This window comes from Biomphalaria glabrata, chromosome 16 (assembly GCF_947242115.1).
Source record: "Biomphalaria glabrata chromosome 16, xgBioGlab47.1, whole genome shotgun sequence".
Classification (NCBI taxonomy): Eukaryota; Metazoa; Mollusca; class Gastropoda; family Planorbidae; genus Biomphalaria; species Biomphalaria glabrata.
Window position 1 is genome coordinate 4,340,845 of NC_074726.1, and position 19,852 is coordinate 4,360,696.

The window sequence follows — 19,852 nt, forward strand, 5'->3', positions numbered from 1 at the left end:
CGCTCTGTTTTGTTGTGCCCGTGGCTCACACTGCGCGCGAGGGTTTCATTCAGTTCCACGGAAAAAAAAAATAAAGCTTTCATTTGATTGGTCAGCACCACTTGACTTTGGTTTCCCGCCCTTCCACCACCCCACCCCCGCTACACAAACTTTGTTTAGTCCGGTTTTAGAAGTACTCTGTGTATGTCATGGGATTGTCACGTGGGCCCCATTCCCCAAAAATCGCCCCCCCCCTACTCATTACAGAAAGGATGATGAAATCACCGAATGCGAAGTTTTGTACCTTTTATAATTAGAAACGAAAACACTACCTTCAGCTTGTGTCATTGAGCAGTTGATTGTAAAAGAGATTACTTCATTTAAAAACGATCGATCCTACATTTTTTTTTTTTTAGATCTAGTGAGTTTAAAAACAATAGACCTTTTTTTTTTTAACTTAGGCTATCTAAAATTTTTTTTTTTAAATTTATGTGTGTGTGATACAAATATAAATATTATAATAAGAAAAAAGAAACAAACAGCTAAAATACTTAAGGCTGTATAATTGAGATGTGTTAATTATACGCTCGCGTGGATATCGAGCAAGGAAAGGACTTTCAACGTACTTCAAGATAGGACAACTTTTGTCGCAGCGCATAAAAATACAGGCCACAGGAGAAGAAGAAAAAAAAAAAAAAGGCGACCAGGCACAACGTGGTTTCATTTGTTGCTGTGTGTCTTCAGCGCGTGTGTCGGGAGTCTTGTGTACGGGGACCGGGATATACCGTCTGGTCCTCCACCCCCCCTTCTATGCTTGACGTGTTTCTTCTAATCTGTAGCGTGAGCAGCCACTATGTCGTGAGTACATTTTTATTTTCAATTTTAAATTATTATTGTTTTGTTACAATATTTTAGATCTAGAGTTACTTGTTTGATTTCAGTCGATGTTTTTTTTTTCTAATATTTGAAAGTTGTTGACCTGGTTGTCACATTACGTTGTTGTTTGTTTTGATTGTTGCGTGTTTACCTGTTTGGTTTGTTGAACATTTGTTGTCAATGTTGACTTGCAGTATCCAGGTTTGAATGCAAACAATGCCCTGTGGCTTTATGGCCTTAAATTGATCATAAAATTCATATCACATTAAGGCTTCATTAGGCTTACTAAAACACCTACAAGTCAATGAGTTCTAATTCTTAGGCTGCTAGATCTAGATTCTACTCTTTCCTATCACCGTTTACCTTGCATGGTACTATTTATCTTATTCTACTTAATACTAAATAAACACTGGCTACCCTGCCTTGTCCCCCAGCCTCAATGTTTTTAATGTCTGTAACTTAAAAATTGCTGTTGTAGCCTAAAACTGCACACATTTGTATCGTGAATCTTCTATGGTAGAACTCGATACTCTACTTTCAATTGCCCATCTTCTACATTGTAGCTTTATCGTTACCACTATTGGGGGCTCAATCCCTAAGTTACAATACGTACGAGTGGGTGTGATTATTTAATTAATTACATTTGTGACGTCAGTGGGATCAACTTTGACTTAAATTGAGACTTGAGCACACGCTTGTCTTTACTATTTCAGGGGCTTTATTTTGTGAGTTGAACGTTATATAATCCACTATGTTTGTTAACTTCCTGGCCTAATGGGCTGTTGGGCATATGCTCGTCTTTTTCACTTCGCACACAGCGACGTACACTTAGGTCGGAAATCCCAAAAGTTTTTAAAAAAAAGGTAAAAACAAAACAATGTGTGACTTAAAAATATATGAGAAAACACCTGTCTGCTTGTGCATGTGTCAGCACATTACCCCAACCTGAACTAATGAAATGGGTCCTAGGAAAATATTCTCTCGCTTTGACTATGTCTGACTTCTTTTCAGCATCTAGTATTTCTAGATCTTTATTTATTTGTTTGTTGAAGGAGCGCTATTTGAACCATTTACCTTTTTTTTCTAAGCAGTCCATTATAAGACTGAATTGTGCACTTATAGTTATACTATGGATCCTTAAATAATAAGCATCAAGTTTAGTTGGCGTAAGACCATACAATAAAGTGATGGATGCCATCGCCCATACATTTTTTTTGGGGGAAAGAAACTTATTTCAGACTTGATTAAATTCGTACTAATTGAGAATCTTGTCCTTCTGATTTCTGTATTGATTGGGGCAATAGGAATGATCAGATAGCATTGAACTCAGTTACAATTTCAACAAAAGTGACTGACAAAAGCGCCTTCTTACTGAAAGTTGTAATTTATTCGCTTGACTTCACCGACCAAGCTCACTTAGGCCTACTTGTAGTGACTGCATAGAAGTATTCCCCTACCGTGTACATTAAATCGTGTTTTTCTTGTGTTGTTTTTTTTTTAGTTAGGCGTTTGCTACTACATTACCAACACATTAAAACTGATGTTCTGGTGTTCTAACAATTTTTTGGATAAAGTGAAATGTTCATTCTATGCAAAACTCTTATCAACAGCGTGTCCACCACGTGTTGTTGAATTTATAGCCCCCCCCCCCCCTCTACCATTCTTTTTTCTTTCCCCCACCCCTGAAATCACGCTATTTGCTTGACCTGGTCAGCGTCTTGCTGCGTACATCGGGTCAAGGCCAGATCGTGTCTTGTCCCTCCAAGCCTAAAGCTCAAGCACACCTAGTACATAGCGGAGGCTGTACGGAGCCCTGTATGTAGTAGTTACGTGCTGGATTGACACGGCTAGGTTCCTTAAGCCCCCACGTCCGCAGTGGTTGAACAAAACAAAAAAAAAAAAAAGAGGATAAATCCCTTTGGGCTGAGAGAAGAGGGGATGGGGGGAGGAGGAACGGACCGCTCAGCGTTGGAAGTCAGAGCTCCACAACGAAGGAATGAAGTCTGGGGTCAAGACAAACATGCCACACAGGCTTTAAAATACAAAATCACTAGACGCTGGCCCTTGAAACAGTTAAAGAGAAACACCCTTTTCATACACACTATAGCGAGTCTTATATTGACCTCATTTCACCAGATGCTGTGTAAAAGTTGACACCAATCGCCTCCTATTTATCTATTTACGGGTACTTGAAAGTGCTTAATGGACCTCATTCATTAATCGTTAGCCACGTGGTTCTCTACCTCTTCTATACAAATTACGTAATCCATGAAGGCTGTCACGTGATACGTTTTGTTTTCATTGTTTTATCAATATCACGTGGCAAAATGTTTGTTTACGATTGGTGAATGAGGTGCATTGAAGGTACACTATGTTCGAGCTAAAATGAATGAGTGGCAATGTCTTCGATATCGACGATTAAGGATAAGTGCAATGTTTCACATGACCATGCAAACCCAGTGGCAACCTTCATATTTTCTCATATCTGATGTTTTTGCTAAAATAGAATAGCAAACTAACTAGTAAAATAAAATAGATTCAAATTCTATGTTTAAATAATAATAGTAAACTAAACATACATCTTTTGTGTTTGAAAAATTAAACTAAAATAATCGAAACGAACCGACGACATTTGCGTTGTTAGCGAGGCGATCAAGTTAACTATCCATCCATACAACTGTGTTCTAAATTTTAAATTGAAATTTCTTTACATTTATTATTTTTGAGCAACTTCCACCTTCCTTAGACTATGAAGGAAGTATTATTTTTATAGTGGGAAAGAATCTACCAATGTTTCAGTGTATTTTGTTTTTCTTTTGGAGCTAGTCAATACTGGACAAAAGCAAATCTTATTAGTTGTGCTATCTAAAAGTCCACACAGTCTAACGCGAAGTATCTCTCAGAAGCTACTGTCCTGTTTTTTATAATATAATAATATATAGTTTTAAATTACCCAGCTCTACCTTTAAGTTATATATTTTTTTTAAAAGTATTTTTTAAATTTCTTGTTTAATTCCATTCGTCGCCGGATTTTCTTGACAAACGGCGGTAAAAACCCACGAGTTCCTCCTGTCACACATACACATTATCAATCTTAAAAAAAATAATAAAATGTTATTTTTTTGTTGTAACTCATGTATTGCGTACAAAAGTACGCTATTGTAAGGGGAAACCCTTTCAAACCTCGTGATCAATGGGGCAGACGATGTAAAGCTCCATCTTCACCGGATTTCTTAACTCGGGAGGGCAGCTAAGCGCTCGGTCACCACGCCCCAGTATATGCGGTAGATAAATGCTTGGCGGCACCCACCTCTCACCCTACGTCATCTACTTACCTGCTAATGAGTGCTAGATACATTTTAGAGCTGGCTTGACTGTGACTGGAAGCTCAAATCTTAGGGTATCTGAATAGCATAGACTTTAACTCTTTGTTTCCTGATTAACGCTACTATCGTTGATTTGACCCCATTTGATTAATTTTCGGTTTTATGAACTCTAATTTGTGTTATATAAATATAAAAAAGTGCATGCATTCTCCTAACAATCTGTACCAAAATGTAGCGCTTTCTGATTACAAATAAAGTGTTATTAAAATTTAATGATAACAGGGTTGAATGTACAAATGTGAAAAAATGAACAATTCTGACAGAATGTGGAAAACAATTACTGAGATAAAGAGTTAATAGAGGTGCATGCGCATTGCTATAACCTTGATTCTCGTGTCTGAACCGCTATCTTAGTTGATTGCGCTGTCTAGTGAAGATGTTAATATTCTGGAGACTGATTCTATATTACTGTACATCTAAGTGGTCTATGATGAGTCAAACTTTGGTTTAGGCCATAGGATCATCCCTGACAGAAGCGCTCTGTCTTTGCTAGACTACAGCCTGACATGCGCACAATTAAGTCATTATTTACGCTGCATCCGCCTCGTTTTTAACACCTACACCCGCACTCACTTAGAATAGAGTGACCTTCTGCAGTTTGAAAGGAGTGTCACATATCAATCTGTTAAATGGAAGGGAAAGGGTTATCTGTGTAAGATGGTTACTACAGATGGTTATTTCGTTTAATAGAAAACAACTAATCAATTAATCAGACTAAAACAGGTGCAGTTTGTTTTGCATATTGAACTCACACTGCATTTCAGATTTACTAGTAAACAATAAAGAAGCAAGTAAAGATAACCTCTATCAGACCTATGGACGAAGGTTAACGAGGGTGTCGTGTGGCTTGCTTAGCGATCTTTACGTCCCCAACCAAAATGTAAGCTACTTAGTGAGTTGGGTCGACTCAGTGGCGTCCTCAAAATCCAAATGTTAAAAACTGAGTCTTTACCGGTATTCGAACTCGAGATTTCTCGTTTTAGAAGCCGAGCGCTTTACCACTCAGCCAACAACAACAACAAAAAAAAAAAAAAGGTTTATTCATATCGATACTGTAAAATAATTCATTAAAATCTCTGATACCGATACTGTCAAATAAAGTGCAGTCATATGCTGATACCGATACTGTACAATTAAGTCTAATCATATTCCGATACTAAAAAAAAAAAAAAGAAATAGGTGACTTCTTACTTATCAACACCTCCTGTGACGTCACTGTGTGTGCGTGTGTGTGTGTGATAATTGTCTCTATCCGGTTCTGGCACGTTCCCCTAACTTGTGTGTCAAAGTGTACCACTATATAGATTAGCTAGGTTCAAACCAAACAATATGTAGACATAGATTATTGACATGGCTGGCTGTGAGAACAAATACTATTGAGCCATTTAGATCCAGTCACTGCTGGGAAATGCCATTGTTTTCACCACTGCAGTGGTATTTGTTTTTTTGTGTGCCCTTAATAAAAAGAAATGAAAGTCAATCACGTATTGCAGTTTCACTTCCAGACTGCAAGGATAAAATACAAACTTTGAATGCATGTATGGCTACTGCTTAGTGCTTGCAGGTCGGACCAGGTTTCCCTCACATCGCCCAGAAAGAGAGATAAAACAAGCAAAATACAAAAAATCCTTTAAAAAATAACAACAAAGCTTACATTAAGTGTATCAATTAGTTTGGATCAGTTATGTAATTAAATTTGATGTAAGCCTCTAATGACTATCTATAAAGGGGACTGCTTCAGCTTATGCCACCACTTCAGCCAAGTACTGTTTATTTCCCTTGCAAAGAGGGGGGCTAATTCAGATTATACCTCCACTTCAGTCAAGTACGATTTCTTTCCCTTGTTTGAGATACCAAACAAAATAATTTATTACCAATAATTAATCAACAAATTGGTTACATTTAAAAAAAATCGATTCTTGTGTTGTCAGGTAAAAGTAATAATTGTGCAAAATTTCAGTTCGATCCGAGATTGGGTGCCGGAGAAATAAAGTGTACAAACAAGCATTATTTTGTTTTGTGTGTGCAACACTATTAGCTATAATATTCCTGAACTCACAATTTTGTGTTATAAGTAGCAACTTTTTCCCCGACCCGGGTTTCAGAACCATTGTTTATATTTATATCAGAAGTTAAAGTAGCGTCCCGCAATTCCATAACTAATTATTGACCACATTTTGATAAACAAATTAATAGTCCTTGGCCCCTCACCTTCGTTCACGATACGAGTGATAACTCGTCTGAACTTCAATCACATTTCCTACCGTGTGACAATAATGGTGAAAGTTTCTGGGCTATGAATCGCTATCATGGTCTGATAATACGAGGATAGCGAAGTCTTCTCTCTTTTTTAGCCATGTTTATCTTTCTGAAAATATTGAAACCTGCCTGGGTGGACAACTTCGGGGGCCGATTTTGAGTTGTTTGTTTTGTCTTTGTAAACTTGTTATTTTTGACATTGTTAGTATAACTTCTTATCCTAGATTTTCTATAGGAACTCCCCTCGTACACACATTATCTGGACATTTCAACGACATTTTATTTTTTCTAAGCATGTCGATCGTCAACTAGAGCGCATGTCTTGCCTACGTATTGCCTACTCTAGATAGAAGTAGGCCTACTCTGTGACTTTGTTGATATACAATGATAAAGTGAACATTTTCTTAATAGCTTGACGTAGATACAGTTCGAACGTTTGATAACGAGTCTATGCATTATGAGCAGTTTGATATCACTGAAAGTTTTATTTCAAAACGTTTGAAGTAGGCAACTCTTTGTTATCAAGTTGTAGATTATATTTTTTTGTAATGGTCTGCACGCTTGTTCATTTTACTTTTTTGAAATATAACTTTTTAAAACCAATGCTACCAGTTTGTTGAGTGGCCTGAACACCACCATTATCTTGGTCTTGTCAAGTCCGACACGCTTATAAGTTATGACTTGTTAGTATACCCACGAGGACGAGAGTCTAATTGTTATCTTACATCCAAACCTATCAGAGTACATAGACTCCATACGAGCTCTGACTGATCACGTCAATTGAAGGGTTATCGAGTCCCGCTACTTGTCAAGATAGTTTTATGTTGTGAGAAGACATACCCCCCTTCCCCCATACGTTTTCATGTAATGGGCTTTAATGGTAACATCGTATGTGGTATCTGTTGATATATACTATGTGCTGCTGCCAACCTTTGCCTTAGCAAGATTACATTCTATAATCGGATGTCGGAAATAACAAATAATACTAATTATTATTATAGATAATGAAGTTCTAAAGATGGACACTTAGGCGATCTATTTTGAATATAAATATTGATAATTAATGTAGTTTCGCTTTTTATCAATAAAACACGAAATGATATAATGGTGAGGGAAGTTGACAAAACTATGATAAACACGTGAAGAACGGAAGTAGTAAAAAAAAAAGTTATATTAAACTTTCCATTTCGAAGAGCTGCCTGTTCATTCATTCAATTTAGCGCGAACATAATTGAACAATGCTATTCATTGCTTAGCTGTTTAGCCTCACCCCCACTAACATAAGGGCTGTAACTTTCTAATGGGCAAGGGAGGTAACTAAAAAAAAAACACACCCCTATCGTTAGGTTTTCGATGTGTGCAGCTAAGTCGTATTGAACTAGGCCTGCTCTCAGCGTACTCTCACTTCTAAATACACATGTCAGCTGGCGAGAGTCTACTCATAATACGTAGCTGTTGACATTGTGTCCAGGCAGATCCGTCATAACATCCGCACCAGTGCCGCAACATGTCTTTCTTGGGTCAACCACCTAAACGCGCCGAGCACTTTTTAAAAAAATGTTTTGGCACTTGGAATAGTTCGGAACGTAAAGATACCTTTAAATTTAAGTAATGTAATATATAAAAGGCTCCTTTTAAAAATTTCAACTTATTTTCATTTTAATCATTTTGTTCGTGGTGAAACACGGACTACTTTCTTCAGCGGAGCTTCTCTAGCCAGATCACAGCTTGGCATGATCGAAAGTTAATCATTAATAGGTACTAGCTAGGTTGTTTTTTTACTCGGCTTTCCTCATGTTTTTATTTTTTTGTTTTTTTTTTATGTGTTTTTTTTTTTTCTTTTATATTATAAAAGATATCAATACTGTTGTAGTAGGTATAATCTATGTCAAGATGCCTCAGTGCCGTAAATCTAATAAACTCTCTTGTTGTAGGACAACTTTGCATACCGGTATCATAAGATCACCTCTATTGTCTAAGGAATGTAAATGCCAAGTGTCATCGAGATTGGTCGAACGGTTTTGATCTCTATGAAAGACATACAGACACCTGACATTCTAATTTATATATTAGAATATCAAATGAATGTATTTCTTTGACTATCAACCGTAGGGAGGTTGTTTCAGATGTTGTTGAAGCTATTGATTTTTCACTGAATTGAAATTAAATGCCTAGAAAGCCGTTATACTTGAGTCAAGACGTTCATTACTAGTTTATTATCTCATCAATGAGCGTTATCTACTGTGTGTTGTGTTCTTCAAGTCATCACATTCTTCATGTAGATCTTTGTCGTAGAACGGAACACAAGAGATAAGGAACTATTTTAAACTGATTTTTTTTTTAAATAACATTTCCATTTTGGAATGTTTATATAAGAAAAGGGACTATTGATTAAACATTGTCAACTGTCCAGTTTTTTTCCCCCTCCAGTAACGATAGAAATAATACACCAAAAGATAAGACGACGCAATAGAACTAGACTATATCACAAAGAATGTTGAATTGATTAAACAAAAAACAATATACATTAAAAAGGCCTAAATACTAGGAATATACCATATTTGTGATCTTTAAATTTAATGACCGCATCTCAAACGAAGAGATTAGAGACAGGGTTACTACAGCGATTGGACCCCACGATGATCTGCTAACTATTGTAAACAAAACGCAAAGTAAAACTCTGGCCATATAACAAGGCCCTCAAAGACCTTCCTTCAAGGAACAGTGCCAGGCAATGAAGAACAGGCAGAGAAAGCGATGGGAAGACAACATAAAAAAAATGGACGGGCCTGCTATTGAAAGATGTCATATATTTTTAACTTTTTTTTTTGGTTAAAGGAAGAATTGATATTGTTTACAATCGATATAAATTGTTGTTTATTTACTGAACTATTAAAATATAACAATACTCTTTTTTTTTTCCTTTTGAGGTTTTCTGTTCTCGAACCACATTCTACAGTGTATGTCTGTCAACGATTCATTCATCGCTAAGTCAGTTTCCCTAGTCTGCTATGCTATAGTTTACACAATTCATTGTTCCTTAACGATATTTCATGTGCGGCCTTTCTTCATTTGTTAATTGTATGCAGCCAGTGATATGTCATCATTCAAAGTCTATGGATTCATTGCGTGTGAATGATTCAGTTGTAGGCGATGACGCAATACATTTGACCGGAGTCAACTCCGATTTCTTTTTTGTATAATGTTTACAGTGTCTACGTACATTGTCTACAAGGTCAATTTGTTAGCAGCACTATTGTTGAATTTCTTATCATTCGTAGACTAAGTCTATGTAGCGTTATCTTAAAAAAAATATTTAAGTTTAAGTAGCAGTAGGGATGCACGTGTTAAGACTCGTGACTTTTTCTTCTTTGTTGTAAAGTAAAGAAATGTTTCCCTTTCTTGAGATCTAATTAATAAGGTTACATTACAATTTAATGTTTCTTCTTGGTGTAGGCTTGCAAGGCTAACAACTCCATTGAATGTTGATTATTAATGTCACATTTGTACGGGAATGTGGGAAGCGTGGTCGAGAGGCTAAGTGAGCTTGAACTTGGCTTGTCTATGAAATGGGCTCGAGGTTCGACACCCGACTTGGGCAGAGTTGTGTTTACTGAGCGCCTAAAGATAACACCCCCCCCCCAACTGGTCAACAACTGAGATTGGACCAAATCGCTATAGGCATGAAAGTAGCGCTATATAAAAGCCATAATTTATTTTAATTTAATGTCCATTTTTAATATAACAACAATACGCTGAGATGGTCAGTTGTAGTCTAACTGAATTTCCATTTGATTGGACCAATAACAATTATCTGAACTTCGATTGATGATCAACTTGAATGAATACCGAGAGATTTGACTTAATGCTAATGAGTGTTGATGCTTGATGTAACAACCTTACATAATATGGTCTGAGGTCTGTCTGACTCTGTAAACGACTTTCGGGAGTCCCTGGTTGATATTTCGCAGTGTTTGTTGTCCTGGGTCGCCGGTTACATTCCGGCGCCCCAAACATGTTTGCTGTTGTGATCAAGGGCGCTGGAGAAATTTGTGCGTTGACTCTTCTATCTCTCTCTTGCATGACATCATGGAATGACAGGAGTTTAGGATGTGTAACCTTTCTCTGGGTACTTTTCTATTTGGACAAGTGCTGACGGGACGATACCAAATGTTTAGACAAGTATCAAGCTTTTTTGGCAAACTGAACAACAATTTGCCTTTACCACAATAAACCCTCCCGGCTGGATTGGTACCACAGCCATGACCTCGACCCCCCCAAAATTGTTTTGTTTGTAGTAGACTGTTGTTCTCCGTCCAAAACCTGTATATATTGTGATATTGAAATACAAACCTGTATGTGATATTGAAATACAAACCTGTATATTGTGATATTGAAATACATGTATTGCTAAACAGTTTTTGAAATGTAGGAAGCGTGGTCGAGAGGCCAAGTGCGCTTGACTTGGCTTGGCTGCATAGAAGGGGGCTCGAGGTTCGACACCCTACTCGGGCTTAGTTGTTTTTACTGAGCCGATACCCTCTTCCCCCCCACTGGTCCACAAATGAGATTGGACCAAAAGCGCTTTGAGCATGCTATAAGCATGAAAGTAGCGCTATATGAAAGCTATAATAATAAATAAATAATGTACTAACACCCGAAATGGTCTGGTAATTGAGCTTACAAAAGAAGTTTTAAATGTTACATTTCAGTTTCATTATATTTTACTCTATCCCCCTTTCTTTATCTTAAATTAAGTTGGCTCAAGGGCGCCAACGTAAAGGACTGCAAAACTCTACTGAGATCTTCCGTGGACCAGACGAAGGTTCTTTTAAAAACCTTTTCTCATTTGTTTTCTACTCTTAATAGTCATATTTTTCTCAAGTAACTGTTTTAGACAATTGTATATAATTAATCTTTTTTTTCCCCTTTTCGCTTCAAACTTTTTGTTTATGGTAATGAAATTACGAAAGTTGTCAACAATCGTAGACTTAAAGGATATAACCGAGACCCGTTAGGTTTATTATAAACGCAAAATTTTTAAGCGTTAAGACATATCACATGGCGTAAATATCTATGTTGTTAATCAGCATACAAATGTAGATGCCTTTTTTTTTTCAAACGCCTGATAGTCGTATAGATGATTTGTATCTTTGTCTGTTACACGGGGATTATGTCAACTGGACTAACAGACACTGTCTTGGCAAACTAACGTAGAACAGTTGTGACTTAATGTCTATAGTCGTTTCGTTCGTGGTAATTGAAACACTTTGCCCTCATCACATACTTGGTAGGGAGTTACAATGGCTAGGTGTAGATAACCCAATATGCCTCCCCCTTAGCTTAACAAGTATTGATCCGACAGTGATTTAGTACCGACGTCTCCTTAGGTGGGATTTAAGTTTATAGATTATTAAACGCTATGCAAGTCTCAAATATATTTGTGTCCATCGTTCGGTTTACTATCTTAATGTTTTCAAAGGACCGTACATCTCTTAAGGACATAAACTACTTTTGTTTTTTTCTTTACTCGATCAAAATGTATAACATTTAATTAAATTCACTTATAGATCTACTCAATATTTAAACGTAGTCAATGCACCATACAGTTATTAGTGAACACATCACACAGTAGGAAGTCCTCAACAGATTTAAAAAGGCTGGATCTTATCCATTCTATATATCTCTGGCATTTTACGATCTTTTCCCTTTGCAACATCTTGTGTGACTAAAGAGGCCAATCCTTGATACACAGCTGCTATCGCAGGTTGGGCAATTATAATCACCAGGCGCCGTTGCATTTTCACCCTTCTTTCTGCTTCTGTTGTGTATGACATCTGCAATCCGTGACCCTTCCTTTATGTTCTCTCTCCATGTGGATCTATCCAGTGCCACCTCTTCCCAGCTGCTAGTGTCGATTTTGTCGCGTTTGCATACATCAGTATAAATTAAAAAAAAAAAAGGAAACTGGTGCAATGGCCTTATGATAAGATCCTGAGAACTTTCGAAGACCTTCAAGGAACAGTATTAGGACAAAAGGCTGAAAGAAACGAACGCCAGACAGTATCGAGGAATGGTCTTGTGCTTACATAGCTTGATAGCAACAAACATGGAGGAAGCTGGTGGCTAAGATTCACTCTTTGCCATTGGTTCAACTTGGGGACAGAGGAAAGTTATCTACGTATCGGAAGTTATATTCTTTCTCTCTCTTTCTCTCAATCTTGTGGTTGTTATTGTTGTTGTTATTATTGTTAAATGTCCATTGAGTAATTTGCAATTCCAAGCTTCATTTGTAACATCTTTTAACAACTGTTATTTGTTTGTTTGCTTGATGCATTTAATTTTACATTGCGTCTGGGTCCAGAAGGAGATGTAGCTGTCATCTGTTAGAAAAATGACCAAGGGACCGAACTTTGTATCACTTGACTTTTGACCTCGAAAATAACTTGTTTTTCACTAAACTCTAAACATAAAATAATTAAAGAATTATTACCTAATTTAATTAAGTAATATTGTCCTGTCTGTCCGCTATTCACATCCATCTACAAACACACACACCCCTTGTTTCTGTGCACGCGCAGACATTGTTTTCACAAGCATGATGGGATGTCACTGATTTACTTAGTTACCTGGTGTGGTTCTTTTGAGTTTCTGTCTTTATTCAGAGCCACTCTCCCCCCTTTTCAATGTTCCCCCTCCCCATTAATCAGAATACACCAGGCAGAAGTGGAACCTCTCGAACTGGATACCTGAAGTAATCTTAATGACCCCCATAAACATGACATCATGTCTTGTGGCTCTGTACAGGTCTTGGTATTGCACCAACTTACCATTAGTAAGTGTGGGCTCATGTAATAGAAGTCTTAACCTTTTTTTTTCAAGTTCACCTTTTCTCATTGGCCTGCCTATTAATTAGGCTTCAAGTTTGGGTCTCTGTCATATAATTGATTTTTAAATTATGTTTTTATTGTCTTGTATTAGTATAAATGTATCTACTGTTGGAATCTCGCTTGTTTGGCTGTGTCGTGAAGAGTTATAGTTTTATGATCCGCCACTTGGCCCCAGGAGGAGAGGTCAAAGAATGACAGCCAAGTTCTGCTTCCAGTACCGGAAATGTCGCCTGAATGAGTTGATGAAATATTGGCTTTCAATTTAGACAAGTGTCTCTCTCTCTATTTCTCTTGTTCACAAAAGTACGAGAAAATATTCATGATTAACTACTTTTTGGACATTTTTTTTTTGTAATCTTAAATCTGAAAAAAAAAAAAAAGAAAAGAAATTTTGATTTGTTAAAATATTTTGTTTTATAAATGTATACATTTCCTAAAATTTTTCTTTTACATGCATATATCGCTTTACTCTGTCTGTTTGTCTGTCTGGGTAGAATCTTGTAACCTTTTACTTCTCCCACTTCCCATTCTCAGATTAAGTTGAAGCTTTGCACAAGTATTCACTGTAATGACAACACATGAAAAAATATATTAAAAAAACCCTTAGTTAATCAGTTAGTCGTAATTAATTAAATTTGTTGTGGATAGGAAATGTTACTAATCTAAGCCTAAGATCTTTCGCTAAAAAATGGGAAACTATAGGCTTTGTTTTTTTGACTATAAATATATTTTCAAGTACTTGAGTAGCTCAGTGGCTAACACGTCGGCCTTCCATCGTTGAGGCTCGAGCAACTTTTGAAAAGGCAGCACGCAAACTTTCTCCCAGAACACCCCCCTCCCATTTTCCCCCCACAACTGGTCCACTGATTGGTCCATAAGGCACTGATCATGCTATAAGCATAAAATTTGCTCTAAGCAAACGCAATTAATTAAACTTTTTTAAAACCCACAATTAATTAATGTTAGCCTGCTTCTAGTAAATTGATTACATGATTAATTCAAGATAATAATATATATTGCCTTCTGTACAACACTTTTACTATCTGGTGACTTATAGATACCACTTTATAAAATAGACTTCTATTGTTGAAAAAGGGATACATGCACTGTAGTGGAATAGTCTTAAGGATTGTGATGTAGAATATAAAAACTTAGTCAACCCAGAAGAGAACTAGGTTCACCTTAAATTGTTTTCTAGTTTATTGCATTTAAAGAATATAACAGTCTGGGAATTCCAGACACAGACATTGGTGTGTTGTCTTGAAAAAATGTTTATCTTTCTTTCCATGATAACAGGAAAAAAAAGCCAATGAATTCTTCACTGCTGGCCTTAGGCTAATGTAATTAATGTACCAATATCTATATTTTCACCCACTTTTTATCTATCTTACTTATCATTTTCTTTTCACGGGAAAAATTAATGTACGCACTCGTAGGCTTGTGGTAGTTTTCTAGAAAATATTTCAAACCGAATTTAAATAGATAAACGCTGTTTCAACATTTGATCTTTGGTCAAGATTATAGAGGAAGTCTCATTTCTTCATTTTTTACAATCGTGACAATCTGATGATAATCCTTTACACAGACAAAGCATCGTCTATATCAGTGTTTCCCAAACTCTGCTCCGCGAGGCTTGAATAGGTGTTCCACGAACCGCTGGATTAATTATTATTAAATAGTAGGCCACCACGTGAATAAATCTCTCTAAAGAAATAAGCAAAAGGTTACACTAAATACTCAGAATGTGCGAAATGTTCCGTTAAGTGAAATGTTTGGGAACCACTGGTCTATAGCTTGCATCTGACTTGCTACTCGACACTAGGAAAGTAATCGAGATCCTAGTTTTCTGATTTCTCGCCTCTGTAGAGGAGGCACACAGCCGACGTCTACTGGTAGCTCAGCATAGGCAGTGGCAGAGCAGACCCGAACTATTTTTCTGGGGGAATGTTCTTAAGCTGAAATTAATCACAATCCATTGGTGTTTCTTATATCGAGCTGATCGCGTAGTTATCTGATCTATTTGAGACACATTTCCTGTTTAAAAATTTTGTCTCCTCCATTGTCATATTAAATGGGCTGAATAGCTAAAAAAAAAAACGATTAAACCCGTTTCATTTTGGAATAGTGAACTTTAAATGTATATATCTAAAAATATTTGAAACGAGGAAAATCAGAAACTAGACACTTTGCCAAAAAGAAACAGTTCAATGCAGAAACACTGGGAATTGAGAAATAATCAAAACTAGAACTATCAAAAAAAATAAATCAAATCTTGTTGAAAAATTACCTAAGACCTAAGTCAAATTGAAGGAATGTTATATGTGAACGCTAATGAAGAGTTGGTTAATTTAACTTCTCCAATATATATCAACTATCTATAATAATGCATGAAAGGTCAATCTCCTTCCATTTTATTCTGTACAACAAAATTGACGTCATCAAAATCAGCTTACACTGGGTGCACGTGATGCTCGTTAGCCGGTGCAGTTAGAAAGTGACATTTGGTAACATGCCGCTATTACAGCCAGATTATCGCAGTTCTCTACTTGGACCTTTCAGCTCGAACATCCAGAGTTAAATGTCATGTGGACCAAAATGGCGGACAGGATAAAGAAACGGTTTCTTTTTTTCTTTTCTAGATAAACTTCCCAAAATACTTTTGGTTGTTGTAATTAAAAATGTGCTGTGGTGATTTCAGGGTGACCTTCTGTCTCACCTTTTTCCAGCGTAGGGGACGCTATTCTACCGACCTGCCTGTGTTGATTGTTAAGTCAGTGTTAGCTTTGTCCTGGCTTGATTAAATCTTTATTACTTTTTTTTTTGTCACAAAGTAAAGTGCATGTATGCAATGGTAGTGTGTGTTTGGGCTCTGCGTGAAGGCTGCCATTAAGGTTTAAGAACACATAGATGTATGAGGACAAACAAAAAACTGTGAATACAACGAAATAAGTTATTTACTGGCTCACTTTGGGCAAATGTGTCCTTAAGACATGAAGCGCAATTAAAACATAAACTAATTACATTTGTATAAGAAACTCGTGGGGAAAACAATGGATAACTAACGGCCAGTGACTTAACTATCGTGTTTCCTTCAGTGTTTCTTTTAGTTTCTTATACTTTTCGATCGTGGTTGTAAAGTGTATTAACTATAAATAATAATTTATTCCTGCCTCATTATGTTTTTTTTTTTAGTTTGTTTTGTTTGTAAGGGATGCTGCATGCAATTTGTGATGACGATTCAGGTGACAAATTGTATAATTATATAAAAATAACTTGTTTACTGTTTACAATAAACAAAAGCAACAAACAAACAGTACCTATATATATAATTATACATTGACTTGTCTCTTTTATAACTTCACTTTACATCTTGTTTTTACACATCTTTTGATATTTACAACCAAAGTTACTGGGCTTCCAAAATGTAAAATGCAAATAAATTTGCTGCTTCCTAAATTATTTCTACCAATCGGTGATCTTGATTATAATTTTTTTTTCCCGTGAAAGACAATATTATCACCGACGTAGCTCTAAAAGATGGCATGTTGACTAGTGTGGTAGATGTGGTGCGCATGTTTGTAACGGGTCTGATTACTTAAGTTACCAAGTTTATCAACACTACTTCCCTAACCTGTTGCACCACTGCTGATGGGAGTTCTCCCAAGACATGCACCACCATCTCCGTACAGCGGCTCACCTTTTTGGCGCCGACGTTTTACCGCTCACGATGAGGTAGAGGTGCATATGCATCGATCTGTTTCTGTCCTGTAGTGTACAGCTAGATTACCGGCACCTCAGGCTTGCGGTAGGGGAAGATTCTTCTTGTGATTAGGTGTATACGATTCCCATGTGTGCCAATTAAAACACTTTTCGTTAAACGCAATCATTAGATATTAGTCGTGTACTGAGAATCTTCAAAGTATGTTCCTGAACACTAGAACGGCCCCGCTATGCACTGTACCTAGGGCTTGGCCTCTATACTGCTTGTGCTGGTTAAAAGTTGATCGGAATAGTAAAGCTTTAACTTAGTAACATTGATGGGTATCTTTTTGTTAGATGCTGAGCACGAAGTCATTACATATTGTATTACATATCTACGGTTAAGACCTTCTAGAATGTAACTGAAGTAGATGAATGTTTATATTACGTAAATATTGGAGTGAATTTGTTCATGTTTTATTCAGTTGTTATAAGGTACAAATAATGCTATTGTTAGCCTCAATGTACTTGTTCACTGTATTAAAATTATGAAATTATTGTCTCTGATAATTGTACAGTATGTAGAGAATTTTTTTTTCAAGATGTTTAATCTCTTTTTTTTTTTTTTACTTTGGGAAATTAATCTTTTTTTCATTGTGGAATGTCTACATTTTTGACATTTTAAAAAGAGAAATTGTTTTGTAAACTTTATCAATTTATATAGTTTATATCGACCTAGTGACCTAGAAGGACAAAAAGAATTTAGGGCAAGGCAGATAAACTAAAATCTTTTTGATTACTTCCCCTTTTATCTTTGCGTGAGCTCAAATCACATGTTTTGGAGACCAGTACATATTTATTCCCCACGTAGAGGTTGCCATTTATCTTGTAGCGAAGTAGTTTGACATTGTGTACAGTGGTCAAATAGGTTGTCGTACCATGATTGTCATAACATTACCAAAGATTAAAAAAACAAATACCACACAGTAGAATAGTCGTATTTTGAAACATGCTGTCACTTGTTGTACGATTAACGATCTTGTAAAAAGATAAATGGATCATGAGACATAGAGATTGAAACGAGAAAAAGACAGTGCTCTTCAGTGGTCACTGAAAAGAGAAAAAGACAGTTGCTCTGTAGTCAACAGATTGCAAGAATGTCGCAAAGTACCAGTCAAACTTAGATCTTTTTAGCACCCGAGCTGAATGGACTGTTCAGTGATCGCTTGATGAAACAAAACAAAAATGATTTCCACCGCTGTCCGAAACCTAGAACATTGGTCCACTAGTCCAGTGTCAGACGTGTACAATCTGTGTCTCGAGAGTTGTTCTCTTCCTTTTGCAACTTCTTGTGTGAACAGTGTGACTAAAGAGGCCAATCCTTGATACTCAGCTGCGGTCACAGGTTGGACAACCAGGCGCCGTTGTACTTTCTCCCTTATTTCTAATACTGTTGTGTATGGCATCTGCAATTCAGGACCCTTCCATTATGCTCGCTCTCCATGTGTCAATTTTGAAGAGCTTCATGTCGCGTTAGCATACACCAGTATACCTTAGAAGTGGACGACCAGCGGTTCTCCTGCCTTCTATTAGATCACCGTACAGAATGTCTTGTGAAAATCGACCTCGTGGCATTCTATGAACGTGACTAAGCCAGCCAAGGCGCCTGCTGCTGATTTCTTCATTAATACGCAATGAGATTGGTGTCACTATAATCTCATATTATGATGACCAAATATTTTATATGTAACATTTTACAGTACACATTCGGTTTTGGCTGAGCTAAAAAGTGAATTAAATGTATTTTTAAGTCGGCTACCTGTACGCTTAGTAGAAATATTATGGTATATCTATATCATTTACAGATCTACATCACCTGTTGCATTCCTTGTAACCTTTATCTCATTAATGTTCCTCATTCATAGTGACTTGATAGCTTCCCCCTTCCCATGTGCACTGTCTTGTCCTCTCTCTCTCTCTCTCTCTCTTAATTTCTAGTTTTCAGCCTCCTAGACGTCAATATCTTATGCGATGTCTTTACCACAGAGTTTGTTTCACACGCAGGCTTAATGCAATTTAGTGGGGTAATTACTAAATTAGTTCTGTGACATCACACCGTCTCAATGCCGGGCGGGGCGAAACGAAAGCTTTTAATCTTGTCTCCTTTGTAGGATTAAAATAAACCACCACGTAGAAAAGGGCAATGTTCTTTCCTCGCTTGTTTGATCGCACTGTTTTATCGGACAAGAGAAAGACTTACTAGACGCTAGCCCCTTTCCTTTTCCCCTTTAAAAAAATCTGTAATTTATCAGATCGCAGCTGTACTGTATGTTAATCATTGATCGACAGATAAATAACAAAACTGCCATTACCCCCAAAACACACCGGTAGAGAGTTTGTGCGCATTATTTTTAGAATTTCCCTTTAAGCTTTGAATCTACACCTCACATCACCACACTTGAGTTTTATCTTCTGAATTTGTTTAATAACCACATGAAGGCAGTTCATTGTATCGCCGGGGGGGGGGGGGTGAGGATGAAATGTCTTCATGACACATTGCCTTCTGATGTAATCTTGGAGTCTGTGAATTTCATTTGGTTGTTCTGCCCTTCCCCCCGTTTTCTGTTTTAAAAGCGCACAAGAATTTCGTTCTTTGTTTTCCGCTTACGATCCATATTTGTGGTTCATCATTTGCATTGACCCAGCAGCGCATGAATTCAAACATTGTGTTGATACAGTTAGATCACCAACTGCCTTCAGCTT

The 19,852-nt window shown here is 36.9% G+C and overlaps 1 protein-coding gene across 2 annotated transcripts in view; it reads left to right on the forward strand.

Moving 5' to 3' along the window:
• Nucleotides 1-218: 218 nt before the first annotated feature.
• The window catches only part of LOC106068203 (innexin unc-9-like), a 50,406-nt gene continuing 30,772 nt past the window's right edge, over nt 219-19,852 (forward strand). The window contains exon 1 of one of the 2 annotated variants that reach the window (XM_056013763.1): nt 219-837. In XM_056013763.1, coding sequence (XP_055869738.1) covers nt 833-837 — 5 coding nt within the window. In that variant the 5' untranslated portion in view covers nt 219-832. The remainder of the gene's footprint in view (nt 838-19,852) is intronic. The other variant, XM_013227503.2, reaches the window with a different exon arrangement.